The sequence below is a fragment of the Orbicella faveolata genome, unplaced genomic scaffold (genome assembly GCF_042242905.1).
Source record: "Orbicella faveolata isolate gen_17 unplaced genomic scaffold, um_ofav_v1 contig_34, whole genome shotgun sequence".
NCBI lineage: Eukaryota > Metazoa > Cnidaria > Anthozoa > Scleractinia > Merulinidae > Orbicella > Orbicella faveolata.
The window spans coordinates 28,067,936-28,087,238 of NW_028301563.1; the positions used below are offsets into that span (position 1 = coordinate 28,067,936).

The 19,303-nt window shown below is 40.0% G+C and overlaps 2 protein-coding genes across 2 annotated transcripts; both read right to left on the minus strand.

Annotated features, from left to right (window-relative positions):
- Window positions 1-1,166: 1,166 nt before the first annotated feature.
- LOC110055130 (uncharacterized) lies at window positions 1,167-5,694 on the minus strand. The gene is made up of 4 exons (XM_089270682.1): window positions 5,339-5,694; window positions 3,285-3,953; window positions 2,720-2,998; window positions 1,167-2,163 (listed from the first exon to the last, which is right to left on the minus strand). Exons 1-4 carry the CDS (start codon window positions 5,646-5,648, stop codon window positions 1,688-1,690), a joined length of 1,734 nt encoding a protein of 577 aa, XP_089126808.1. The 5' UTR covers window positions 5,649-5,694; the 3' UTR covers window positions 1,167-1,687.
- Window positions 5,695-12,894: 7,200 nt separating this feature from the next.
- LOC110055104 (uncharacterized) lies at window positions 12,895-19,012 on the minus strand. The gene is made up of 4 exons (XM_089270675.1): window positions 18,655-19,012; window positions 15,578-16,384; window positions 14,990-15,265; window positions 12,895-14,092 (listed from the first exon to the last, which is right to left on the minus strand). The coding sequence occupies exons 1-4, from the start codon at window positions 18,956-18,958 to the stop codon at window positions 13,620-13,622; spliced, it is 1,860 nt and encodes a 619-aa protein (XP_089126801.1). The 5' UTR covers window positions 18,959-19,012; the 3' UTR covers window positions 12,895-13,619.
- Window positions 19,013-19,303: the final 291 nt, after the last annotated feature.

Genomic DNA, 19,303 nt, shown 5'->3' on the forward strand with positions numbered 1-19,303 from the left:
GCAATTAGTTCACAAAAAAACTGCGACGTCGAAGACAGTAGACCAGCTGTCGAGAGCTTATGTTTTTACTTTTTACCCGAGAACGCTATATCCTGTATTATCATGAGATGATTATAATTACAAACAAAGGAAAAATGCAATGTGCGCTGGACTGGTACCTTTTTCCCGATATCACCACACAGTCAATCAAACTCAATCGACCTTTTTTTCAATCGAACTAAATCGAACTCAATCCTTGAACTGAGTTCGATTTATTTCGGCAATCGAACCAAATCGAAATCACACAAAAATAATTGGAAAATCGAAATTTTGATTTCTGAACTCTTCATTCTTTGTAAAACTGGTGTTGAAGTTTTTCAAAATTCGAGTTACTTCAGTATAACACGTGATTTTCGTGTTTTCGAGACCACATAACATAATCTTTGTTCAAGCGAATTTATTCACCGAACAATAGTCCTTTTCATGGTTTATTTTTCTCATTTGCATTACAATGTAATCCAACGTGGATGCGAGGCAATTTCGGGCTAAAACTACAAAATAGCCCGAAATTGCCTCACATCCATGCTAGATTTTATTGTAATGCAAATGAGCACAGTTAATCGTGAAAAGGGCTATTGGACGCAATCCGTTCCAAACTTAATCGAACACAATCTAATGGATTAAGTTCGGTTCGGTTCGATTTGTTCGATTGAGTTCGATTGTTTCGGAAATCGAACTCACACAAAGTACGGTGTTCGATTTGGTTCGATTGCCGAACTCAATCGAAGTCAATCCACGGATTGAGTTTGATTGGGTTCGATTGAGTTCGATTTCCGATCGTTCGATTGACTATGCCGGGCGATATTCACCGTTGCGAGTGTACTAACTCTTCGTGAATTTTTCGGTGGCCAATGGTAACTTTTACGTTATATGAACTGGAGCCATTAAATAAACAGCAATTTGGGAAATTACTAACTAGTGTCGCGTGTTCCGTTGGTATCTTTATAAATACCTTTAAATGAGGATTTTAATCTGAAACACTAAACAAGCATAGGACCCCCCTCCACGCACATAATTAAAGGGCCGGATATCACAGCCTCTTCGAAGATCAAGCGTCTATTTTCAAAAAATTTCGTTTTTTAAAGACACTGCCATAAATAAATAAAAATAAAAGAGTTGTCAAGAAATGAAACTGGAATATAACGATCTTTATTTTCCGGTGCTTCTTATAGGAGATAAATTTTCCCATAAACGGAACTCACATCTCAAACAAGTATTCTGACTACCCCCTGTAGAGCATCAATTCCCACTCAAATAGCAACATTATTCAGATTTTACGCCAAAAGTCGGGAGGGGGAAGGAGGCTTAGTAAATAATTATCAGTAGAATGAATTAACTAAGTGATGAACTGATTTTCAATCACTTGCCAGAAGCATTTCATTAGTCTTTTGTCATCACGACCGCTAGGCTTAAATTTATTCAATTCTGTATTCATTATATGCAATGTTCGTTCCTGGGCTTCCAGAACTCTCGATTATGACCGATGTTTGCCATATCTGATGTGATGACTACTGTTGTTCGTTATATACATGGCTGATTGTTTTAATATCTTAAGTCGTCATAAATGGTCGGTACAAAAGGATTAAAGTCTCAGGTTGTAAACTAGGGTTCCATGGTATATCTCTACTCTGTATTGTTGAGTTCACTTTTAACATGACGAAGAACGGAAAATAAGCCCCGGTATTTGGCCGCGATTCACTTTAGAACCGTTGGTGCTTTTTGGTGACGATTTAAAGGTAACTGTGACACCAGAACATGAAGCACTTGACATACCATCCTCGTGATAAAAAGAACGTGCACTTGTCGTTATTTGAGCTGTTGCGGTGTATAACAGCCCTGCACGAATAGAAATCTCTTGTGAGAAATGCACTCCAAATGTTTTAACACCTGATCTGGTGTTGTAGGACCCAGTTTTTTCAGCTACCAAAGAGCTCTCACGATACAAACGAATGGTGACCTGAAAGGTCGTTGAACCGCTGTTCACTCCCCACAGACGGTATCCCTCGAGGATGACGTCACCATTAGTTTGAAAATCAATTGCGTCAACCGTTTGACTGGAGTATTGCCAGGTTGATCTTGAAAAAATTGGACTTTCAGGTCGTCGACTGCGCCAGCAATCACAATCTGTTGAAAAGGAAAGTTACAGAAGCCATAAAAACAACAAACTCTATGTAGGAGTAACCGACATGAATGAAGAGCCTGTTATATTTCAAATAACTCCACAAAAGACGTGGTTAAGTTTTGCCCATGCACACAGTCGTCACTTTGTAAATGACTACTAATCACTGTTTGGCTATCATCACATAATATGTTCCACTTATCCGAATAAATGTTTAATCAAAGCCATGTTTTTGACTCCGAAAATTTTGAGGAAGGATCATGGGGATAGAGATCAACGTCAGGGAAACTACTAGTGTCCAGTCTCCCCTTTATCACCCGGTCTTTCATTTTGGCTATTAACTAACGCTTCTGTTGTTCAATTGTCGCATCATCCCGAATCTTGAGCGTGTGGAAACTGCCTGTATTGAAACAAGCTAGTGTTCAAAGTTTTGCAGTCATCTTACGACGATATGTAAATTATCCAGTGTACCCGCCTGATGTATAATTAATTAAGCCAAAAAAAAAAAAAAAAAAAAAAAACCAAAGAAACGCTTTGACTTGATAATAGTCAATAACACACCTTTAGGTTGTTTCTGTACGGCCACATTCATATTAGCTTTCTTTGTGCCCATGCTGTTTGTTGCTACACATTCATAAACTCCACCATCAGCAGGACTTAGATTCTTAATAGTCAGACTACCATCTTTTACTTCAGTTTTGTCAACAGGCATAGGCATTGCTAATCTGTTCCAGCTTAACACAGGAGGTGGAAATCCTACAGCTTGGCAGGTTTGTCGAAAAGTAGAGAGCTCTTTAGGAGTAACAAGTGATGGAGGAGTTGAAGTAAAAATTGGAAGACCTACGGAAAGAATGTTTAAATCATGCAAATAATAATGCAGCAAAAGTGTTACAGATCTCCATGAACTTCTATCCTTTTGAGAGCCTGCCGTTAAGTGGGTCGCTACGCAGCACTCCTCTATGAGAGAATTCATGACCTCAAAAATAACGGTATCGAGTGAGATAAGGTAAACGGCACTTTTGGCAGCGTCTACAAACACAGTGGTACGAATTCAGTTTTCAGGCATGTGCTTGTGGCATTTGTAGAAAAGCGACATCAATATTCAATAACTCGTTGACATTCTTACCTCGAACAGTCAGATTACCAGAAGCTTGATGTGAGCCAAGAATATTTGTTGCAACACACGTGTATTGTCCAGCGTCACTGTAGTTTAAATGTTTAATGTTCAGCTCTCCATTATCAATGATCCAGTGTTTAGATCCTGACAAGAGCTTGCTTCCTTTGAATCTCCATTCGATTCTAGGACGCGGATTTCCACCAGCAGTGCAATGAAAGCTCGTATTTCCTCCTTCATCTCGAGTTTGCTTAGCAGATGATAACATCACTTGTGGAGCAGATATTGATTCTCCGGGTTTTCCCGGTGGTCCCGGCATTCCTTTCGGTCCTGGCACTCCCATTTCTCCTTTATCTCCTCTCGGTCCGGTAGGTCCGGTCATTCCGGTTTTCCCGTGTTTACCAGGAGGTCCCATGACCCCTTGAGTTCCAGTTCTCCCTTTTGTGCCCTTCGCTCCCCTCCTGCCACGAGATCCTTTTTCACCTCTTGTACCAGGGATGCCGGGAGGACCTGGAGGACATACCCTTTCACTTGACTTGCAATATTTGACGGGCATAAGTTGTCCAAACTGCTTTGTTATCTCGCTGCGTACGTCTTCAATTGATATGGAAGAAGCATTGGAAGCTTGTCTGCGATTTCTTACTCCCAAAATTTTTGACGGTTTTTTAAACTCGTTTTCAGCTGTAAGAACAACATTTGGGGGTAAAAAAAAAAAAAAAGAAAACTAATTAATTAATTAATTAATTAACAGATTTTACGTGCTTGTATTATTTAGACTTTGCTTTTCAAAGTTCACGAAGCCGAGATAATTCGTATCCCACTTGCACCCTTCTCTTCTGGCTATTAACAGATCAAGTAAGACAATGTTCACTAAATCATACTTGCAAATCATGAAAGCAGCTAAAACAGTATTGTTGTTAATGGCGACTTGGATCCTTCAGCGCTTTTACGTGATTCTCCAGAACCCTGAAAGCAACTTTGCTCCGAACGTAGAATAATGGTATTTTGGGTTGACTTCAGTAGTTTAATCCAAATTTTTTGCAGCCTTGTATAATTTGCAAACGAAAAATAAACTGCCTTGACTCGACTGTTGCCGGATTTCTTATTATAATAATAATAATAATAATAATAATAATAATAATAATAATTATAATAATAATAATAATAATAAAATATTTATATAGCGCCAATCCACTATTTGTCCATGGCGCTTTACATTAAATTAAAAAAAAATATTTAAAAAGCTAAAAAAGGGGAGGGAAAAAAAAATCATCTAAAAATTAAAAGAGTTCAAAAGTTTGTTTAAAAAGATATGTTTTTAAATGCCGTTTAAAAATGTCAATCGAACTACTGGATCTTAGTTCAAGTGGGATCGAGTTCCATAGTCTCGGTGCCGCCACAGCAAATGCTCTCTCTCCATATGTCCTCAAGATATGTACTTTCCAAACATCACTCTAAAGTAAACCATGACAGTCTGAGCGACAGTGAACAAAGTCGCCTGACAGTTTGAGTGAAACGATGAAAATTCGGGTTCAAATTCCTTCATTCTGCTCAGAGAGGTTATGGCCTTTAAATGTTTTATGCTATAGACATAGCACATTGATAACAACGCTTGCTAAACTTACCAACTGTGTCACGTCTGGCAAAAAAATACAAAAGGGCCTTAAACTTAGAACGCTAAAAGTAGGCAACCGAGCACCATTAAGACTTTTACTCTTATTTTATACAGAACAAAACGGGTATGGAGCCCCAAAATTCAGAGACTGTTCTAGCAGTTGATCATCAATCGGTTGTCTTAGAGTCTCTCACACTTGTCTTAGACTAGACTTACACTACAGGCTTGTTACGTGAGTCAACAGATCTCAACATTAACATCGCGCAGAAGATCCAAGTGCAAATTAAATTGGAAAATTGCCGAAAAATCTTTTCTCACTGGTGATTTCTTGGTGCTAAAGTTGAAAAAACTTAATTGTATCACATCATGTGAATACAATCATGAAACAAATAAGTGGCAGCCAAGTGAGTTCTAGAACAGTTAAGATTCATCACTATAGAATGACTCTCACCTTTGGGAGAGTCAGGCCTGTTTTCAAGAGGTTTCGCAGTCTTTCCGATAAGTAAATTTGAATCCGTGATCTGCTTTTCTGACGTTTTGTGATGATTCGATGGCGAACCAGTCTCATCACAACTCTTACTTGATGACAAAATCTTCATCTGGTTTTCCAACGCTACCAGGCGATCGTTTGTGGACTCGTTCCGCATAAAGTTCATTCCACATACAAGAACTAAAATGAACGACAAATATGAGGGCTTAACAGAGGGAAGAAAATCTCCAACACGATAAGATTTGGAAGATAATTTCGCGGGTGACTCCATTTCGATTTTTCGGCGGCGTTGTTTCTCAGGGATGACAGGAAGACGGATGCAGTGGAAGACTGCCAACAAAATTGATCCCTCGTGACCCGCCTGGGCAGAAAAACAAAGATTATTTTTTAAAGAGATTTACAACGTAGTCTAACACGTTGACATTTTTAAAGCTAACTTGATACTGCATGATAGTCGTCGGAGATTTGAAGGTTTTTTGTTTTTGAAATTTTAAACAAATTTTGTTGAGTCTGTTTGAATGAGATTGGAAAAAATTCTCTGGGTCGTAATTGAGAGCTGCTTTTGTTTCGTGAAGACGAAAAGACGAAGATAATTTTCTGAGAAAACAAAACTGAGTAGTAATGAAAATTATAATTCGAGTCAGTAGACGATTCAGGATTAAAGGAAACAGGGTTCAAACTGAACTTATTTGTTTATCAGGTTTATGATTCCTGTTCCATAGATAGATGTATCAATATTGTTTATTATCTGATAGGCCTTTCCTAGAAATATCATAATTTATACCATGCCATAGAAAATACAACCAATCAGAATACAGGAAAGCCAGTGTATACTGGACGGCATACCGTGGAACATCCCACTTGTCATTTGCATTTTTTTCGATACACACTCCCTTGAAGGCTCGTATAGATGCCGAGAAAATACAAGTGAGTCGTGGGACATTCTATGGTATACCACTCGAAAGCCTGTATAATTAGTATTTATCATATGGCTGTGTTTCACAAGGACTGGGAACTACCAAATTCACGAATTTGATTGGCTGAAATTGATATTGAAAGCGGTCTAGATTTTCCCATCTAGACCGGCATCCAGACCGGTAATGTTTTGAGGTGAAACAGCATTTGTTGACGGAAGTGTCAAACGGCTGATGAGAAAAAAAAGTAAACCGGACGAACAAACTTTGGCAGAATTAAATTCAGCTCATCGCCGTTCGTAAGCTAAGTGCCAGCTGGTACAAACCTGTTACATTTTAAAGCGAATTAAGCTGTTCTCGTTTGTCATATTATAAACATCTTATTTACCGAGCTAAGGCGGTCTGTATGGGAGAATCTTGACCTCGGTCGTGTGTACAAACCTCACTAAGTTCCGTCTGTACTCACGACCTCGGTCAAGATTCTAGCATACAGACCTCCTGCTCGGTTAATAAGAGCTAAGTATAAACTAGTATATATAGTCTTCAATGTGAAGGTTTAACCTCGCACGGACGTGGTATTTATTCAGTCTCATTGTTCTAGTGGCGATGTTAATGCAACTGCTCTTTGCATGGTTAACTTCTTTCATTTTCATTACATTATAATACAATATTTAAGCGAGGCAATTTCAGGTAATTTTGTACTTCTGCTACGCTGGAACTCAAGACGCCCAAATTACAAATTTATGCAGTTCAGCTGAGGTAAATTGGAACTACACTACTGATTATAATTACAAACAGAGGAAAAACTAATGCGCACCAGACTGGTACTTTTTCCCGATATTTACCGTTGCCAGTATGCTAACTCTTCGTGAAATTTTCGGTGGCGAATGGTACCTTTTCCTTTGTATGAACTGGAGGCATTAAATAAATCAGCAACTCGGGAAACTGTCCACTAGTGACGCGTGTTCCGTTGGTATCTTTAAATATTGCCTCGCTTAAATATTGCCTTCTGTATGGAATCCCGGAATATCAGACTATGAAATTGCAACGTGTTATGAATGCGAGTGCAAGACTTATATATCGTGCGCACAAGTTCTGTCATATAACACCTCTACTCGCAGAATTACATTGGTTACCAGTGCGCGCCAGGATACATTATAAGATACTCTTGATAACTTTTAAAATTTTGCATGGCCTATCACCTAAGTACCTTTCAGATTTAATTAATATTCAACAGCCTTCGTCCTACCATTTGAGGCGCAACGACAATGGTCGTTTGTTGGAAAGACCAAGTGGGAAAGCCAAGAAAACATTGGGAGACAGAGCTTTCCAGGTAGCTGTTCCTTTCCTATGGAATAAGCTGCCAAGGTCCGCGCGCGAAGCAACGAACTTAGAATCTTTTAAGACTTTAATTAAGACATTTTTATTTAAGGAATCATTTCAGTTATCTTAGCATATCTAAATCTTTATTTGTAATTATCTTTTACCCATTTAATGTAAATATATATATATATTTTTATGATTTTGATAGAAAGATTTGTAAAATTTTAGTTATTAATTACTGTTGTGATGCGCTTTTGAATATTTTATAGAAAAGGCGCAATACAAATAATAAATGTTAAATGTTACTATCTTTAACGGTGAATTTTACTCCTAAACGCTAAATAAGCTTAGGACCCCGTTCCACTGACACGCACAGTTGAAGGGCCGGACATCACAACCTCTAGGAAGTATCAAGTCTTTATCTTCGAAAAATTTCACTTTTGAAAGACACTATAAAATAATAACAATAACAATAACAATAACGATAACGATAACGATAACGATAACGATAACGATAACGATAACAGTAACAGTAACAGTAACAATAATAATAATAACAGTAATAATAAAAATCAAGAAAGAGTTGTCAATATGTGAAAGTGGAATTCTCTTTTAATGTTGAATTATTCCAATATCATTTAACAAATAAAGAAGCCTCGCCTGTGCTCTGTTCTGTTGTAAAGCACTAAGGAAGCGGTAGAGCATGAAAGAAGTGTAGTCTAGACGCAGACTAGACGCAGACTTTTCGGTAGAGCGCTCAAGTATACTTCTTGAGTGCTCTACCGCTTCTTAAGTGCTTTACAACAGAACAGAGCACAGTCGAGGCTTCTTTAATTGTTTTATGATAAAGAATTCAGTAATTTCCAACGCATTCGGCTGAATTTTTAAACCAAACTTTACTTTCTTAACGAGTGAAAATGGCGTCAGCCGTGCTCGGTTCTCTGATAAAGCACGCTAAAAGAAGCCAATCACAATCCTTGTTAAGAATTGTTCAAATAATTTAATTGGCTAACGAGACGACAGCTTTCAATCATAAACTGGACTTCAGCGAAGCTTTCAGTTTCGAGGTCCAATTTCGAGAAGAATGATGCCTTCAAATTTCGCTTTTTAGTTTAATTTTTAAATAAGGATCTAAAGGCAGATAAAGGTTTCTAGTCTAGAGGAATCCGTCCGCATTGTGGCTCATGGAAACGTGCACTGTGCGTATGGAAATAACACAACAAATAGCTCAAAGCTTGTGGATGAAAAGGCGAAATGCTGAGTTGTATTTGAAAGGAGCTACAGTTATTTACGGATTGCAGCCGCCAGCAGCAAGATTGCCCGAACCAGCTTCAAAGTTGGAAAGACTAGATTACTCCCACTGGTTCTACTCCGAATACAGGAGACAATATTAGAGCAGGCTTTCAACTGATCACTCGTCGGGAGAGCGATGATACGAAATTGTTGAGGTTCACTTCGCTGAGATGACCGAAGATCGTCAGTAATATAAGCAAACGAGCGTTACTACACTGCATGTAAGTGTTGTTTGAGCATTTTTACAAAAATAAAGCTTCTCATCATAAACAGAGAAAGCGCAATTGGTGTATTCTCTCGTTTTACTTCTTTAGTATAAATAAACAATAGCCTCCATTTGGCGCGAAAATATGCTGGGATATTTGTCCGCTGACATTATCTGTTCCGAGAAGCGAACAGTTTTCCGAGAGGGTTAGGAAAATTGTGAGCTTCGAGGAACAAGTACTAATGTCCAAGGACGAATATCCGAGCATATTTTCGCGCCAAATGGAGGCTAATGTGTTTAGCATCCTTGAAATCTTTTTCGCAACACACGCAATTTGAAAATTGGGGAATATTCTCGGATATTCTCCAGTTTTAGCTGGGGAATATTGGTCACGTGACGTGTTAAGATCAATTGCTCGCGGGCGAAAATATTTGATTGATTAAAATGTCTAATATTGAAGCATTCGCCACGTTGAAAATTTGCTTATTTCGCTACGTTTTTTGTCGGAATCTAGCAAAACTTGTTATTTTAGTACCGTTTTAACACTACTGTTGTTAACAATGGTCTCCGTGAGCTATATTCAATGTAGAAAAACAGCTCGTTTCCATTGCGTTTGTCTAAGTCACAGGGCATGTTTAATTTGGGTCCAATTTGTCAAAATTCCGATGCAAAAATTTGAAAGTCAGCTTAGCGCCATCCACCCCACGCTCTGTTCTCTGATAAAGCGCGCTATTCCAGCCAATCAGAGCGCGCGTTATATGGAAACTTTATTATAAAACTTCATATCCCAAACAAGTATTCTGGTTTCCCCCCGAATAGCATTTTTCCCGCCCAAATAGCAGTAGTTCCCAGATTTTACGCCGAAAGTCGGGGTAGGGGTAGGGGAAGGGGGGAAGAGGTAAGTAAATAATTATCAGTAGAATGAATTAATTAAGTTACCAGAAACATTTCATCAGTCCTTTGTCATCACGGCCGCTTTGTTTATTAAATCCCATTTTCATTCACATTGAAACAGAACTTGTATTTTTACTTTCACCCTGAAAACAGACTGAGAAAAATGAAACGGGGCAACAATTTTGTTTCTCCGACGATGTTGCAGTCTGTTGCATGTCTTAGTTTTTCTGTTTTCGACGGAAGTCTAAAAGTTTAAAATTGAATATTGTAATCAATTTTCCATTTTTGTTTTTCGGCCAAAACATTCCAAATCGTTGACAGAACTACCCCAGAGGGAGGGGGAGGGGTCCATTAGCACGGTAAATGTTTTTGTCCCCAGTCCTCTCCCCATAGCCCCGCTACCTTCCCTGCTTAAGCAGTCTGGGAAGTCGAGCTCTCTTCGCGGTCTTTCGCGACGTTTGGGATCGTTTGGTGAATATTGTGTCTTTTAGTCGCTCAGTTCTGTCCATTACAGCGAGCAGCGAGACTTCCAACGTTAGGCAAGAAGGAAAAAAGGCTTAGTTTTCCTAACTTAAGCGGCTGATGTAAATCATATCGAGACTTCCTTAAGCTTTTCAGGCGCGGCGCCATATTGAAAAATATGGATTGGACTGGATTGGATTTGTTAAACGAGGGATTGGACTTGTAAAAGTGAAGATGCCCTTAAAGTTTTAAGAATTCTCATGAGACTTGGTACATATTAAAGACAAGCTTGTAAGCGGGAAGTTCGAGTCCGTTTATTTGGCAGATTTCAAATTAACGGATATGCAGTACACGTGATGTTTTCGAGAAGTCGAGAACTGAGTGAAACTATACCTAATCTAAGCCAAAATTTGAGAAGGAAACTGGAATTCTGAATAGTGCTAAAGGCCACAGAAATATCTCTGGGTTTCTGAGACTCTGTCTGTTGCCCCATGCCTTCGTGGTGGAGTACTCGTGTTTCGACTTTGATGTTTGGCTGGTTGGTTTCTCGCTAAAGAGAGTCTCTAAAAAGAGATTGAAACGTCCTTTCTCTTGAATGATACCAGTTAATATATCACTTTCCTCTTTAGGAGGATGTTAAAATGGGAGGCAAAACGCCTTCCTATGATGTGAGATACATGATAAATTATTACGTGTACAAATTTACCTGACCGTATTCGCAAAAACATGCTCGCAAAGAGCTCACTGAAAGACAGTCCCAGCGGCTACAAGTGCCTTAACCACTCCTGGCTGGGGTATTGACCCGTCACGATGTCCCTCTCCAGCAGGGTCCCAGGTCAACACAGGAGCCTCAGGTAATTAATGTTCAACAACTGAGCAAAGTGCCCAGCAACACAGTCAATATCAACGTTATTTGGCACTGAAAACTCAAGTGTACCTAAGTGAAGATGAAGGTAAAAGACATCCTTCCCCCATCCCCCCCCCCCCCCGCCCCCGCTTTTGACGGCTGGCTGGCAGCAAACCACCAGCAGATAGGCCAGTGCCTGGGCCATGTGCCCGGCCCGGCCTTGACGGAGCCCCTCTTAGGTTTTGAGCCAAGGGTTAGGCCAGGGCGGGCTTCCTTCTGTACGGTGTTCCGACTCCATGGATAAAGTGCATTTTCCTTTTCGTATCAACTACATGTGTTTCAATGATCACAGACTATTAGCCGAATGTTAACCTTGCGTGTAATCACGCAGTTACACCAATGCTAGCAGAATGACTGAACACAAATTTTACGGAAGGTGTAATGGATTGACCCAGAAAGTGTCGAATGTAGTATTGTGCGTCGAATTTATTATTTTTCCCGACGGTTTTATACTGGACCTGAATCACGTTTTATCTTCTCGCATCTGATTGGTTTATAAACAATGAAACTGGGTGAGATTTAGTTAAGCTCAACAAGTTTTATTTCAAGGATATTGTAGAGTTTTTATTCACCCCTGAATTTTGTTCTCTATTACGTGTTTTGCAAATCCATGTGTTACAAATCCAATCCAATCCAATCCAATCCAATCCAATCGATCTTTTACAATATGGCACCTGAAAAGCTCGAGGAAGTCTCGATATGGTTACATCAGCCGCTTCAGTTACGAAAACTAAGCTTTTTTTCCTTCTTGGCTAACGTCGAAGGTATCCCTGCTCGCCGTAATGGACAGCACTGAGCGATGAAAAGACACAAAATTCAAAAAACGTTTCCAAACGTCGCGAAAGACCGCGAAACGATAGTCGAAGAGAGCGCGACTCTTAAGCGGGGAAGGAAGCGGGGTTGTGGGGAGGGGACCTGTGGGCAAAAAAATTACCATGCGAATGGACCCCTCCCCCTCCCTCTGGGGCAGTTCCGTCAATGATTTGGAATGTTTTGGCCGAAAAACAGAAATGGAAAATTGATTGCAATTTTCAATTTTGGACTTCCTAAATTCACGTAATCGTTCACGCTGACACAAGACTGTGACAATGGTTTTCCTGCAGATAAAGGAATATCATAGCCTGTTTGATTTTCTATTCAATGCTGACTTCACAAAAATAAGAAGTCTAAGTGTTATTTTTGTTTCTTATAAATGTGAAAATGGTGAAATGTTTATGGATACACGTTTATTGATTTCGCGAGAAAAAAGAAAGGAAAATCAAAAATTAACATCGATTTTCAATTTTTAATTTGGATTGAAAATTAAATGGACGAATGACCCACGGACCGCTAGAACATCTGAAATCAATTTAGTGTTGATAATGCCGAACTGCAGCCCATTCAAAAGTCCTCCGTCATAGCTTTTAACACTCTAGCGCGATTAGGAAAAACACAACTGACCAGATGTGATTGAAAAGCTGGTACGTAAAAGACGTATGACATGAATAAGAAGTTAGATGAAAGTGGCAATTAAGTCAAATTCGAGTTAATATTTCTTCATTCTGCTCAGAGAGCTTATGTCATATTAATTTCTATGCTATAGACATATATTATCATTAACATCGTTTCCACAGTGTGAGTGACAAGTTTGATAAAACGATGTAAATTTTGGTTCATATTCCTTCATTCTGCTCAGAACGGTTATGCCCTTATGCCCTTAAATTTTCATGCCATAGACATATTACATTAACATCGCTTGCGGAATTTGTCATAATCCTAGACCGATTCTGAAACTGATAACATATATTCGACGTTTCTTATGAGCGTGTTCGTTACATACGCAGCATTGTCCAATTTATGTCTTTATTTAACAAATAAAGAAGCCTAAGCCGTGTATTACACTGTGATAAAACACGACGGGCATTTCAGAACACGAGGGAAATGTAGAAAACACGTGCCGCAGGCGAGTGTTTTTTACATTTTTCGAGTGTTCTCAAATGTCCGGAGTGTTTTGTCACAGTGTAATACACGGCTTAGGCTTCTTTATTTGTTAAATAAAGACATAAATTGGACAATGCTGCTTCTTCATTTGCTTTATGATACAGATTTTACACGCACGAAACAATAAAACACGCTTTTTCTATGTTGTATACTCTGATAAAACATGGGTTTTTGGCCAGTCAGAGCGCGCGCAGGGTCCTATCTATATTATAATGGTTAATAAGAGGTCACCACAACATGATTTGTAAACCGGGGCTGCGTTGTTCACTTTTGACATAATGAAGAACGGAAGATAAGGGCTGGTATCTGGCCCCGACGCACTGAAGTCTTGTTGCTGTCTTTTGATGACGATTGAAAGGTAACTGTCACACCAGAACATGAGACATTGGACATGCCATCCTCGTGATGAAAAGTACTTGCGTTTATCGTTATTTGAGCGGTTGCAGTGTATAACAGCCCTGCACGAATAGAAATCTCTTGCGAGAAATGCACTTCAAATGTCATATCAGTGGATATGGTGTTGTAGGATCCATTTCTTTCTGCTATCAAAGAACTTCCAAGATACAAACCAATGGTGACCTGAACGTTTGTTGAACCGCTTTTGACTCCCCACAGACGGTAGCCCGTTAAAATGATGTCACCATTTGTTTGGAAATCAATGGCGTCAACCCTTCCAAGGAAGTAACCCCAGCCTGAAGTTGGATCATCTGGTTCTTCGATGCGCCAGCAATCACAATCTATGAGGATGAGAAGAGGAGATGAAAACAACAGCAACAGTAACAACACCAAATTACAAACAACATTTTTAACATCATGAAACATGTTTCGACTTCATATGTCATCTTCAGTTGCAAATGTTTGACGGTTGTAGAATAAGAATTAAAAAAAGACATCAATTTAATTCAGCTGATATCCTAGAGTTGCATTCTCTCATTTATAATAAAACGCCTCCTTTATGTTAATTCTTTAGACGCAGAATATGAAAACGTGACAGGTCTCCGCAGATCAAGAGTCATGACAAGTCCTCCAAAACTACAAAAGCCTGTAAAAATACGACGTCTCATCCTACAGAGGGTGCTCACGGACAGAACAAAAGCCAAACATGACTCACTTCCGGTCTATCGGTGTTCCGTACTGATACAACAATAAACGTAACAGTTGTTCTCCTTAATTGCCAAGTTTGTAATAATAATAAGTTTGGAGGAAACTCTTGTGCATATCCGTATATTCTTGAAAATCCATGGGTCTCCCCACTGAGCTATCAGTTACCCCGCGAGCAGAGTCTCCTTCGATCTTTCTAGAAGATCGAACGAGACTCTGCTCGCTGGGTAGCTATCAGTTAAAAACCGCGTCAAATCTCAGCCGACAGTTAAAATTTTGACAATTATCACCATCAGTTAAGCCCCAACCAGAGCTCTATTTCAGTAATGTGATCCTGTTTTAACCGGGTACCCGGTACTGAGCAAGAACTACAGTATCTACCGAAATTAATATTGCAAGGTGATACAGTCAATGCCTTCTTTTCTCTCATTCAAAACTCTGCTATGGAACTGGGTCTGAAAGCAACGACATTGTTCAAATTACTACATGACCAGACATTCGACAAAAACGCCGTTCTTCGAAATTTTTCAAACCTGGTTGTTTCTGTAAAACCACGTTCATCTTGGCTTTCTTTGTACCCATGCTGTTTGTTGCTACACATTCATACAATCCGCTGTCAGCAGGACTCAGGTTCTTTATGGTGAGACTACCATCTTTTACTTCAGTTTTGCCAACAGGCAAAGGCATTCCTGATCTGGTCCAGTTTATCACAGGAAGTGGAAACCCTTTGGCTTGACAAAATTCGCGAAGAGTGGATCGCTCTTCTGGTATTCTAAGCGGTGGAGGTACCGAGGTGAAGATAGGAAGGCCTATATGTAAAGAAGAATAAAGGTTCAGATTGTTGCAGTAAAAATTAATAAAAGAAGATTTTGAATAACTTCTATCCTTTAGAGAACCAGCAATCATTTGGGTCGCTGCGCAATACTTGTCTTTATAAGTATTGCGTAACGACCAAAATTAAGCCATCTGCACAATCATTTATGGGTATATTGGTATGCGTAATACTTGTAAAAACCACTTCAACAATAAGCGAAAACGGCTATCCACATTTCATGGTTTCCTTGATTTCGTTTTTAATGTCACTGAATAAGGTATTGTAGATTGTAATTTGCAATTCTTACCTCGAACAGTCAAATTACCGGAAGCTCGATGTGAACCAAGAATATTTGTAGCGACACACGTGTACTCTCCAGCGTCACTGTAGTTTAAATGTTCAATGTTCAGCTCTCCGCCATCTTTGATCCAGTGTTTAGATCCTGACAAAAGCTTGCTGCCCTTAAATTTCCATTCGATTCTAGGACGTGGATTTCCACCAGCAGTGCAATAAAAGTTCGTATTTCCTCCTTCATCTCGAGTTTGTTCAGCAGGTGATAACATCACTTGTGGAGCAGATATTTTTTCTCCGGGTTTTCCCGGTGGTCCCGGCATTCCTGTCGGTCCTGGCACTCCCATTTCTCCTTTTTCTCCCCTCGGTCCGGTAGGTCCGATCATTCCAGTTTTCCCGTCCATACCGGGAGGTCCCATGACAGTAATTCCAGGAAATCCTTTTGCACCTCTAGAACCGGGGATTCCGGGAGGACCTGGTTTTCCCGGCGGTCCCTGAATTCCTTTCGATCCTGGCACTCCTATTTCTCCTTTTTCTCCTCTTGGTCCGGTAGGTCCCGTCATTCCTGTTTTCCCGTCCATACCGGGGGGTCCCATGACACTCATTCCACGAGACCCTTTTGCACCTCTAGTACCAGGGACTCCGGGGGGACCAGCAGGACATACTTTCTCACTTGACTTGCAATACTGAACGGGCATAAGTTGTTCAAACTGTTTGATGATCTCGTTGCGTACGTCTTCAATTGTTACAGGAGAAGTGTCGGAAGCTTGCCTGCGATTTCTTGTTCTGAGTGTCGTTGACTGTGTTTCCGACGTATTTTTAACTGCAGAGCAAAGAAATAATTTAGATTCTTATCTCATTTAGAATTCATGAAGCTGTAGCTGAAAAAAGTCGTACACCTCCCGTTTCTTTCTAGCTAACAGAGGCGAGGCAAACCGCTAAAGCTTCTGATATGTGTAGGTGTTGACAATGGCGATTTGAATTTCAAAGTCCTGTGACGTAAATCTTCCAGCGCTCTTGCGTGTTTAGTAGGCATGTAGGGAATGACGCGCGAGTTCTATATTACTGCCAAGTTTCTGGATAATTGCTTAAAATCTCAAAAAGCAATTTGTACCCTGCCGCTCTTTGAGTGCTACACGTCCACTGTTGTAATTAGGCAGAGCGCAGGGGCAACTGTGCTCAGCGCAATTAACTCGTCTGCGTTTTATTCACTCATTTGCGATAGCAGGCTGGCAAGAAATAGAACGCTTGGATGTTGGTAAATGTTTCGTTTCAATATATAAACTTGGGCCATTCCTGTATATGAAGATCTACAGGATACTGAATTACTGAACTTCTCAGCTAGGATCTCATCTTCCTGAAATGTTTTTTCCCAACGTCACCCTTAAGTGAGTGTATTTTGCCGAATTGCAAGGCTGGTACGTACAATTAAGTCAAATGAAAGTTTGCGTGACGATTCAAATTTTGCTCATATTCCTTCATCCTGCCCTGAGAAGTTATACCATTTAGATTTTTATGTTCTAGACATATCTCATTAACATCACTCGCATATTTTCCCCTATCCCTTAATTATTACGTGCAAGTGGTGTGACAGTATGAGTAAAAAAGTCGGATAAAACAACACGAATACGGGTTCATATTCCTTTATCCTGCTTGAAGAGGTGATACCCTCATTCATAGAGGGGGGAAGCAGGCTTTTGGATCGACGGATTAGGCCTTAAAAAGGGCGCGGGTTGTGGATTTTTGCGGCAAATCGAGCGGATTCGCGGATTTTGAAAACACAGTGGATCGTGGATCAGCTGTGAATTTTGGCGCGGATTCCGGATTGTGCCTGTCTTGATGTTCGGATCTTGGGTCCTAAACAAAATTTGGATCATAGATATTGCTTCAGCCTTGGTCGGTATGTTAATGAGTTGATGCAAATTATTTCTTTTTTCGAATGAAGCTCATTAAACTCAGGTGTGACTTTTCTTGGAATTGTACTGTGTTAGAGTCATCAAGCTGGTTACCTTCTTCACTATTTGTGCGAAATTAACAATGGTATTCACATTAACCAGTTTGCCTTTGAACTTTTACACTTCTGTTTCCGGATGTGGTTGTGGTTTCGGACCTGAACAAAAGTACAGGCGGATCAACAGATTTGGAGAAAAAAAGACACGGATCGGCGGATTTCCATACCCCTATTCACCCCCCTCTTCATATCACATTAACATCGCTGGCAGAATTTCCCCTGCAGTGTCACGTTGGCATACATATAGAACACAAACGGACCCTTTAAATAAGAGGGCTCAATTTACATTTAGGCTTTTCGTATTATTTCATACGGTGTAAAACGAGTATGGGATCCCAGAATTCAGAACCATAATTTGGCTGTTTCAGCTTCGTGCTTGTCACGCTACTTCAGAGTAAATTCACATCTGCTCTTACCACAACAAGTCCAAAGATCAGGCAGAAGGATTAAACACATTCTTAAGTTCCAGTTAATTAAATTGCAAAAATACCATGAAGTATTTTCTCGTGGAAGCTCTCTTCATGCTTGATTTGAAAGAACTTAGTTTCCGTTAGTTGTACCGCAGTATGCGACACGCCCGGGAGGGGGGTGGGGGGTATTCCCAGAAAAGTTGGGTGGGGGTGAGCGGCCGGCTTCTCAAAGCCCTTACCCTATTTATGACCTGACCAAATATTCGATACCCTATTTATGACCTAACAATTAAATTAAAACCCTCTTTCAGACCTGCGTTATAATATGTTTCCTAGTTCAGACCAATGTTAAATTAGCGTCAACATAATTTGTGAAAGGCTTTTGATAATGATGAAAAAGTGGCTTCTTCTTAAAAACATACCCATATCAAGGCTAGAGTGCAAAAACCATACCCTATCTATGACCAAAATGGCCAAAATAGGCTAAAATCGATACCCTATTTATTACCAAAACGGCTGAAAAACCATACCCTTTGGGGCCGTGCATACCTATACAGCTCATATAAGGGAGTACTTTTCCCCCTCCTCCCCCCCCGGAGTGACGCGGTCAATGACACACATAACTCGCAGTTTTAGTACAAACAAGCTTCATCACTACAGAATGATTCTTACCCTTGAGAAAGTAAGGTTTAAGAGGTTTCGCAGTCTTTCTTACAAACATCACAGAATCCGCGATCGGCTTATCGGACATTTCTTCGTAATTCGACGGCAAAGCAGTCTCGACAAAACTCTTACTGGCTGACAAAATCTTCATGTGTTTTTCCAACGCTAACAGGCGATCGTTTGTGGATTCGTTCCTCATCAGGTTCATTCCACATACAAGTAGTAAAATCAGCGACAAATATGAGGGCTTAACTGAGGGAAGAAAATCTCCAACACGATGAGATTTGGGAGAGGATTTCGCGGGTGACTCCATTTCGATTCTTCGGCGGCGTTGTTTTTCAGGGACGACAGGAAGACGAAGGCAGTGAAAGACTGCCAAAAGAACTAATCCCTCATAACCCGTGTGGACAGATAAACAAGACATAGCAAAGATTTAGAGGTTAAGCACGTATGCAGATAAAGATTTTGACCTCAGCATTTTTTAAGCTAGGATTGCAATCGTTGGAGATCGGAAGACTAATATGAATTCTAAACATATTTTTCCTGAAACCTTTATTGATTGACATTAACAGTTCTTAATGATGAGTAACGATGGAAACGATATGGAAAATGTTCGCAGACGAATCGGGGCCAGATTTTTTCTGGAAAAACTACTCTT